The sequence below is a fragment of the Centroberyx gerrardi genome, chromosome 8 (genome assembly GCF_048128805.1).
Source record: "Centroberyx gerrardi isolate f3 chromosome 8, fCenGer3.hap1.cur.20231027, whole genome shotgun sequence".
Classification (NCBI taxonomy): domain Eukaryota; kingdom Metazoa; phylum Chordata; class Actinopteri; order Beryciformes; family Berycidae; genus Centroberyx; species Centroberyx gerrardi.
The window spans coordinates 24,643,938-24,653,619 of NC_136004.1; the positions used below are offsets into that span (position 1 = coordinate 24,643,938).

General features: G+C 42.2%; 1 protein-coding gene across 1 annotated transcript; it reads right to left on the reverse strand.

Annotated features, from left to right (window-relative positions):
* On the reverse strand, positions 1–5,285 carry wdr31 (WD repeat domain 31). The gene is made up of 9 exons (XM_071920419.1): positions 5,239–5,285; positions 4,593–4,725; positions 4,098–4,172; positions 3,779–3,923; positions 3,068–3,168; positions 2,791–2,858; positions 1,227–1,368; positions 341–503; positions 1–212 (listed from the first exon to the last, which is right to left on the reverse strand). Exons 1-9 carry the CDS (start codon positions 5,283–5,285, stop codon positions 1–3), a joined length of 1,086 nt encoding a protein of 361 aa, XP_071776520.1.
* Positions 5,286–9,682: the final 4,397 nt, after the last annotated feature.

The following is a 9,682-nucleotide window of genomic DNA, read 5'->3' on the forward strand; positions in this document are numbered from 1 at the left end:
TCAGAAGCGCGCCACCACTTTAATGTCCAGTCCGCAGGTTCCACCCGAACCTGCCCCAGAACCGTGAGCCTGACTCGATCCCTGGCCCACCTGGACATGGTGGAGGCCGGAGTTGAAGCTGGCACACAGCAGATCGGTGGGGTCGGTGGGGTCGCTGGGAGCCAGAGAAACCAAGGGACCAGCACCGTCCAGAGTCAAAGTTCCTAAACAGACTGGAGGAGAGGGAGCCAAAGGATGAGACAGAGAGGGGGTGGGGGAGAGTTAGTTTACAAACATCAAACACCAATGAGTGTGTGTGTTTGTTTGTGTCCGTCTCCATCCGTGAGTGCGTGTGCGTTACCTGCTGTGTTCTGGTCCCAGATCTTGACGGAGCTGTCGTGGGAAGAGGTTGCCACCCGGGCAGCGCCACCAGGAGGAGTGGGCAGAAACATGCAGCAGGCTGTGGTCTGGAGATGCCCTCTGTACTCCACGACCTTACAGCCAGGCTGACGCAGGTCCCACAGCTAGCAACATACAAACACAGAAACATTTTTTTCCCTAGCATCCTTAAGTGCAATATTACACTCTGTAATCAATTCCAGTTTACTACTCTTCCATTTACGTTCAGCTTTCCTACACTCTCTTTTAATAGCATGAGTCCGGTCATTGAACCATAGAAAGCTTTTTACACTATGTCTTCTTTGTCGATTTAAGAGGAGCAACATCATCTAGAGCAGCCAAGCAAATGGTGTTAAAATTTTCAGCAATTCTCAGGTAAACTGTCTGTACTGAATCTGGACAGACTACTACAAACTATTTTGATTTTGACTATTTACTAGCAGTGATGGAATAAGACCTACCAATGCATGTATATTCCACAACATTAGTTTTATGTATTGTACAGTCTTATGTATAATATCATACTGTTACTATTGAAAATTACTTGAATGAATGCGGCAACAGCGTTAAGATATGCCTGTTTAGTATACACTCAATACTAACAGTAAGCACTATAGTACCACAACATGCTGTGTGTGACAAGTATTGTGGCAGGTGGGGCAGGGATGGAGCGCCGGTCAGGAGGCGGAGAGAGCCAGGAGTGGCTGGGCAGCGAGGTAACCTACACACAACCAAGTAACCTACACAGAATTTGGATATGCGGACCTCCAACCCACCCACCCTCAGCCCTACACCTCCCACCTCCGCCCATAACCACGTCCGCACAAACACACAACCAGTGCTCTTACCGTGGCTTCACAGCCCTGGCCTCCGAAGCCATTGCTGCTGGACACCAGGTAGTTTCCATTTGAAGAAACGTCACAGTGAGTCTGGATGTATTGCTTGGCAGGAAAAGTATTGGTCACCTGCCACGCACGGCTGTCCCACACCCTGCACACATAGACAAACACATTATTGCAGGCATGTACGCACACATGCAGGGAAGCACCCTGCCCTGAAACATTTTCTTTAGTCAGCAGAAGACGTTTCGTGCGACAGCACTACCCTTGAAAGCTACAAGGACCTGGCTAAGCACCTATCCTCACATGCCTTTGTGAACAATCTTATGTATGATGCACTTCAGGAACTATCCGACCCGTCTCTTGAGCTCCACAAACGAACCTGCGCCATCATCAAAGCACATAGAGCTATTTGTCATGAGGGAAAAGTCTTTGAGGCAATGTCAGAGCGGCCGGGTCATCGTGACCAACTGAGCCAGAGGGGAATTGAAGAGAACACATTTCAAGGTGTTCCTCTAAATACAGGATGATCTGGTGACGGAACCGTGGACCAGAGGGAGTTTTTCAGGAGTGCGGTAAGAAACCTGGAGAGTCGAACGCTATCACAGCAATTACAGCAAGCCCATTTTTCTCAGATTAACTTGATCTGCACTGCAAACAAAACATCTCCTCGCTTCTTTTCCTCTGTCTTCTTGGACCACTGCTATTCTTTATGTGAGGGTCATGAATTTGAAAAGGACATAGGACTAAACTTTAGGAGTAAAGCACAGAGTAGAGAGGAGGAGGAGGGCTCCGTGGCTGTTTTATGGGCTGTTTTGGATAATTAAACAGAAAGGTAAGAACACAGTATTTATCGTCTTTCTCTGCTGTGTTTTGATGGATGGGGATGAGGGGGATGAGAGTGATGCTGACAATAGGCCTATGAACTGAGGGAGTATGAGCCCCACAAATAGATAAAGTTGGCATGTCAGTGTAATGCTTTATTTCTCTCTGAAATATAATGGATATACTAAAATAGGAAGCATGTAAGCCCCACAGCTAAGGATGTGGGCGCTATTGTGTCATGCAGTTATGTATTAAATTGATTAGGCTGTGGGCCAATGAAAAGCTAAGCTTGTAAGTCCCAATGTTGTGGGCATGATGTGATTTTTAGGCTTTCATTACATAGTACGGTTGTTAAGGCAGACCATATCTCCACCACACCCTGAAACCTGAGCTAATTGATGAATACCCCAAACCCGGGAAGAATTTCAGTTATCCTTTCAAACCGCTTGTCTTGGTTTAATAGTTTAATAGTAAATAGTAAGAGTGCTTTGGTATGATTTCATGAGTATACTAAGTTAAATATTCTGTAATCTATTGATACACACTGAGGCATGTGGCTAAGTCAATCCTGTGCATAGATTGCTGGTGAACCAAATTGAAACATTTATTTGGTATTTTTGTTAGTCTGACATGATGTTAGCCATTTTGATTTTAACATATTTGGCTGTTTTTAGTTAGCTAGTCTGTAACTATCATATCTAGCTCTACCTGCTGTGTGGGGGTGTTACAGCAGTGAGTCTTTCTGTACCTGATGGTTTTGTCCTCAGACGTCTGGACTATAGAAGAGCTGCCTGGCACCCAACACACATGAGTCACCTGGATAGACAGACAGGAAAGTGGGGAAGGTTTAAAGCGTTCAGGGTGTGAACTACGGAAATAAAAGTCAGACTGAATGCCTTATTGATTGTTGTTTCTCACACTTTCAGGTACACACCTAGGCAAGCCAACATGCTGATAACAATTCTCAGTGTAAGGGTGTGCGCACACACACACACACACACACACACACATACTATTCTTCTCACCAGGTTTCTGGAGATGTTATGTCTTTGTTCACATTCTCCAGATTCTATATCCCACAGGCACATCCAGTTGTCACGAGAACCGCTGCACAGCTTTCTTCCCTCTACAGACCACAATTGAAAATCAGTAGTCTGAAACAGATTTCAGTGTGCATAAAGTCTCTAGATTACATCAACAGACAAAAGTTTCAAAGAACCCAAGTCCAGTTGCAATTTTCACTTAAATTATATGAATGCAAAACCTGAAATTATTGCTCCCATTGCCAAAAAGAACAATCCAAAGGAAGCAAATGATTTCAAGCCAGTAGCATTAACTTCCGAGTAATTAAAACATTTGAGAAACTGATAACATACTGTATATTCATAACATATATACAATGTTGATCATGGTTAAAATGTAGATATGCAGATAAACTACGCTTTGGGACAAATACAGATGCAATCTGTACAAAGGTATAGCAGTGCCTATTTTGAACATGTATGGTAAAATGATGACCTTGTTTTAGTGGAGTTTCATTGAATCGGTTTTGACATTTTGCATTGCAGCCTGGTTTGGCAACTTCAGCTTGAGCAATAAAAAAAGTTCGGGGACCATTGTGAAAATAGCCAATAGTGAGTGAGTGAGTGAGTGAGTGAGTGAGTGAGTGAGTGAGTGAGTGAGACTGTGTGTGTGTGTGTGTGTGTGTGTGTGTGCGTGTGTGTGTGTGTGTTTACCAGGGCTGATAGCTAGTCCATTGACCACCAGCTCATGTCCACAAAATTCCTGAATAGGTTCGTCCCCCTGGTTTAGGTCCCACATCAGAACAGTCTTGTCCCGTGATGCACTAAAGATCCACGTACTGCCTGGATAACCCAGGACCTGGCAGATAGAGGGACAGAGAGAGGAGAGGAGAGGAGAGGAGAGGAGAGGAGAGGAGAGGAGGATGATTGAAAGATCCACATGCAGCTAAGAATACACACTAAAAATGGTAATGATTACAGCCACACAGTCACACCTTCATATGTGTTGACGCACACATAGTATTGACGTTACCTTGGTAACCTCTCGGTTGTGACCCTGGAGGGACTGACACATCCGGCCTTGTTTCCAGTCATACACCACCACTGCCTACAGGGGAGGGCACGCATACACACACACACACACACACACACAAATCACAACATTTGTAAGTATTTTCCACTGACTTACATTCATTCCTTAACCCCCTAACCCTAAATAGTAAATGTGGCATTACAGTGGCTGATTACTTTTCAAGGGGTTTCGCTTTCTTTTAAACTCTTGCATAAAGCATTTGATTCAGTTCCAATTACTTAGGATGGGTTTCTGAATATCCTTGTTCATTAAGATATTTGTATGCTCTTACAACCCTCTATCTGAACACAAAATCCATCACACAGGTGAATTTATAACCTAAACCTTTCTAAAAGCCAGGGGAAACCCAGCTGATAATCAATCATCAGTCTTTTAACAATAATCAGTTATTTTGCAGTGATCTGCCCAACACTACTAGTACAAAGTGTAATTTACCTGGTCAGTCCCTCCAGATACACACAGCTCTGGGCTGAGATTGGTGACAGTGTTGATGGATCCTTGATGGGCAGGTTCATACTGCACCACCTGACTATCAAAGGTGCTTTCTGGCCCATCTCCCCGGGACGCCCTGCACAGGAAAACACCAATAGTAAGAAATGAAATACACAACTCGAACACACACACACACACAGTTACAGTTACATGGTACCATTCAGTCCATAGGAAGGTCAGTCAATGAGGCTGCTGTGCTTCATGCACCTGGCCCATCAAAATAGATGTTTTCCTGATCTGAGAACCTTTATGTAGATAATGTTCAGATAAATGTTTCCCCTTTCTTTTCTTCAGTGACTGGCAGTGGAGGTAACTGATTTTAGCTCTACATCCATCTCTGTTTTGGTCCCAGTTTATGATCTTGTGCAGGCTGCAATGCTAAAACTATCCTCATTCTAAACAGATAGCCTTGTCGTCATACTTCTTGATAACACTTTAGATGAACATCAGTTTAGAAGACCAATAACAACTGAAGAACTTTATGATTAAACTATTCTTTTTCTTACATTTTCCCTAAAATTGGAGATAATTTTCTTGCAGTGTAGCAGGCCGCCATTCAGACAGTGTTTCAGTACTAGACTTGTCTTACCTGTAGAGTTCAGACCTCTTGCGAAACTTGCTCTGTAATTTGCCCATGTCTGCCTAGGAACCTGCAGCCACACTGATAGAGAGACACACAAAGAAACATGCCATCAGACCTGGACAAACATCATGGTTGGATGGGCTTCATATTGGCCAAGTATCTTGTTTTGAAGTTAAAAAAGCATCTGCAAAAAAAGACACTTCGGCACCTAAACTATTTTTAGGGGGAGAAGCATGCTGCCCTTTTTGAAGTGTGGAGGCTCTTTGAAGTACGGTAGCATGAATATCCTTCCCTGCTCTAAGTGATGATAAATTAAAATGCGAACACTGCATAAATGAAGACTTTCTAAGAGGGCATTTTTTGAGTGACAGGCCAAAGGGGAAGTGGCTCAAGCCTTCTTTGCAACCCAACCTTTTCAAATGCTTTACAAGTGCTTGGTAAGTAAAATTATATCACATACTGTTAGTATCACATTAAGCAAAGCATTAGCTGATGATAAGAAAACAATGACGCACACTGTTACAATGTTTCAACTGAGATCATTGCCTTTAAATACATTTGGATTATTGCCTGAAATCATAGGCCAACATATTTCAGGCTAAATACATATTTGTTGACCAACTTCCAAAAAATGACTAGCATACTGGTCTTTATGATTTATTATTCTGTGCAACCTTGTTCATTTGGATTACATTCAATTATGCTCCGATTACTTCCTTGTATCTAACAAGTTACCTAGACAATTTAAGGTTCGCCTACATCAATCCCAACTGAATTGGCTATATCTGTTTCTGTCACACCTTGCGTAAGTGTCTGGTCAGACCAGCAGACACGGTGAGATTAAACCACACATTCCCACGCAAACACAAACTCAGACAAACACGCAAATACTCACGCACGCACGCACGCACGCACAACTAAGCTCCTCCCTCGTTATCCGGGCGTATTCCCCAAACAAGTACCAGGAAAGAGAGGGCTAAAATCCTATTAGCCGCATCATTACTGTCACAAGGAATTAGTCACACACACAAACACCTGCTATGGACTGGGCAGGCTATCGTTGTGCAGCGACACAAACAGAAATGTAACCATAGTTACTGATAGTGAAAAATGGTTGGAGACTCGTGGAACACAGACTGAGAGTTCCTGAGAGAGAAAGTGGCCCAAGGTTTCTTACCTGTCACCGACAGGCGTGGTCGCTGGGATGCTGTGGCTGGGTAGCTAGCTCGCTAGCATGCTAACTAATCTCGCTTTATCTCTCATGCCAAGAGAGATGAATGAACTAGTAGCGTCAAAACGGAAACGTACTAATGTTAAACCTCGGTAGAGTCATTGTCAAAACAACTGAGAAGCCTTTCCCATGAACTTTCATGGCAGTAAGTTATGTTAGATTGCGTGGGAAAGTGTAGAAAACTTCCAACTGCGACAGACCCATCCTTCTCTCCTTAGCGACGCTTACCCGTAACTAGGCGAGCACGAGGTCACGTGGCATACGACAGGAAGCAATCTGAAGCAATCTCTCCTACAAAATAAAACTCCCCATTCCGTTTGCGAGCACATTTCTCCACTAGCTTCCACGTGAATGGGTGTTCAGATGAGAATGTTACACACTGACTCTGAGCTATCTCTTGAGATACAAATTGCAAATAATTTCTGATCACATTTCTGTCCGTATGTTACCTTCATTACCTCAGCCAAGGAGGTTATGTTTTCGGTGCCGTTTGTTTGTTTGTCTGTTAGCAGGATTACGGAAAAACTACTGGCCCGATTTTCATAAAACTTCGTGGAAGGGTGTAGCATGGGCCAAGGAAGAACCCATTAAATTTTGGAGCGGATCCGGATCCGACTCACGAACAAGCAATAATAGTACGAACCTTGGCGGAGGTCTGCGCTCTCCAAGTGCCCCTCTAGTCTATAAATATGATCTTCTGAGAACAGACAACACTGCACATGCGCCAGTGTACAGTCAGTTTTTCTGTAGCATATGATAGTTCCATCTGGTGTTTTAATAAGGTGGACAGTTAATAATGTAGCCTACATCTGCATGTTCTTTACATATAATATTATTTAAATGTAAATCTGTAAAGTGAATATATATGATAAGGTGAATATTTTTTTTATTTTACAAGGCACATCTACATGTCTAGACACTTTTCCTGCACACATATACAGTCGGTATCTTCACATACAGTATGTACACACAGGCTACATCTAACATAGTAGGTTAGAGAGCTAATGATGCACATTTTGAAATCCTGTATATATGCTGTTAATTCACATATTTCTTTCATATTTTCTCATTTGTTATATATTGCATATATTTATATTTTTATGTGTTTTCATACTGAATATATTTTCATATTGTACACATTTTTCATTTTTCCATTCATTTTTTTTGTGTCAGTGCATTCTAATGCTATTATCTTGCACACCCTCCATATATGCTGTACATTAATTTCTGATATTTCCAGTCATATATTTTGGTATGTTTTAGTGCTGCAATTGTTGGGAGCTTATGGTTAATACCCACATTTTCTCTATTCTTATTCTTAACCTATTTTTTACGTTACTGTATCCTATTATTTATTGCTGCAACAACCCAAATTCCCCACTGCAATCATTAAAGTTTCATATAATAATCTAAATATCAATAATTGTATATTATATATGAATATGTAGTATGGTGCACCATATAATCTATAAAACATACAATATTTGCATGACAAATTTCATGACCTGGTGACCTATGAAGCCAAACCAAAGAAAAAATAAATAAATAAAATAAAACATATAGGGTTTTTAAAGATGCATGGTTTTCAAGCTGTTAAAAGTGTTTTGGTGATGCAAGGTTTTCATTCAAGAGTAGCAAATTTTGTTTAAGGGTGGACTCATACTTAAAACAAGATTATGGTGAGCAACAGATGACAGGTTATAATGTCACTGACCTGTTGCTGGGTGCCCCCTCTGGAGAGTTGTTTGGTTGCCCTCCATTTCAGGCACAGGTTGACATGCCTCCCCAAGCTGCAAATCTGGGACGAATCAAATAGATCCCTGGACACCTAACATTCATTCCACTGGCACCATTTTACAGCTCTATTTGTTTGATTATTTTTATGGTACTTCTGTTTTTTGTTTGTTTTTTGCTAGTTTGGTGGATACTGACAGGAAAGATGAGAGAGATAGAGAGGGGATGGCATGGGACATAGTTCATGAGCAGCATTCAAATACACGCTGCCAGGAGTGCATTATATGCCGCTAACCATTGAGTCACCAGAATGTCCCCATTTAACAGGTCTAAATGGGCCACTTAGCTAGGTTTCAATCAACACAGCTCAATACCTCTGTGAGATGACCTCAATTTACACTTTCTAGTTGTGGCAATTATTCAAGTAGTGAGTAAGACTACTGTCAAACTGTTGAAGAGCTGCTCATTAGGCATTATATGACAATGCAAGGTTGATTATTAGTACATTATGAAGGCATTATTAAGAAAACATGATATACTATAGCCTACTATATAATATACTGTAATGCAATGAACAAATATTGCTCAGACCCAACAAACAAAGACCCATGTTAGCCATAAAAATATCTGTCATGTCTTTTATGATACACTTAGATGTGTGACAGAGCTATGAGTCTTGGCAAAGCAAAAGCAGCTCATAAAGACAAGCTTCTTCACTGGCTGTAATCCCTATCTCTGACTTGATGGTGCAACACGCACTTGCCTCACCCACACTCTGTCATAAGGAGTTACATACCCATGGATCTCTGTCACACACTGTTGAGAGTACTGCAAGTATTGTGTCCCAACCCCCAGACCTGCAAAGTACTCTAGTTCTTTTATGATGCTGTTAAACAGTCATGAACTTTGCCCCTCAACAGCCCCACAGCTCGTTGGAGTAAGATTTCCATTCCCATTTAGAGGCTTTACATAATGATGGGAGGTGTGTTGCTGCTCCATGATGCCTCAAAACAAGTAGCAAAGCAGAGCAGTGCAGAGAAATGATTTGTAACTGAAGTCAGCATTATAGATGTGAACGCAGCATGTGACCTACCGAGAAACAAAGCTGGCAGGTTTTTCAGGCAGGCCTTAAACACAAAGCCTTTTAACCGACACTGGCCTGAAGCAGGTTTGCACCTCTCCTACAGCTGGGGCTCTGAACCTTAATCTGCCTGAGACCCATATGAGAAATTTTGTGTGTTGTCCTGGGACCCAAGCTCATTACTGCTCTCATTATGTAGGGACCAGACAGAAGTCGACTCCAGGCCTGGGACCCATTTTGAGCCCCAAAACCACAACAGCTCATTTTGTTGACTTATCGTTGACACTAACTCATGTCTGTCCTCTGTGATTAATGAGAGGAATGTTTTGTTGTGAAATAGGCAGGAGTGCAAGGCTAGCTTCAGTGATAACACTACCATAAACTAATGCCATAGATACAACTGA

Bases quoted from the DNA above. Each gene is read 5' to 3' on its own strand.
- wdr31 (XM_071920419.1), bottom strand. From the start codon at position 5,285: ATGGGCAAATTACAGAGCAAGTTTCGCAAGAGGTCTGAACTCTACAG. The intron at 3,924-4,097 runs GTAACGTCAATA...TCTATCTGCCAG, and splicing joins ACAACCGAGAGGTTACCAAG to GTCCTGGGTTATCCAGGCAG. The intron at 3,169-3,778 runs GTAAACACACAC...TGTGGTCTGTAG, and splicing joins TGGACTAGCTATCAGCCCTG to AGGGAAGAAAGCTGTGCAGC.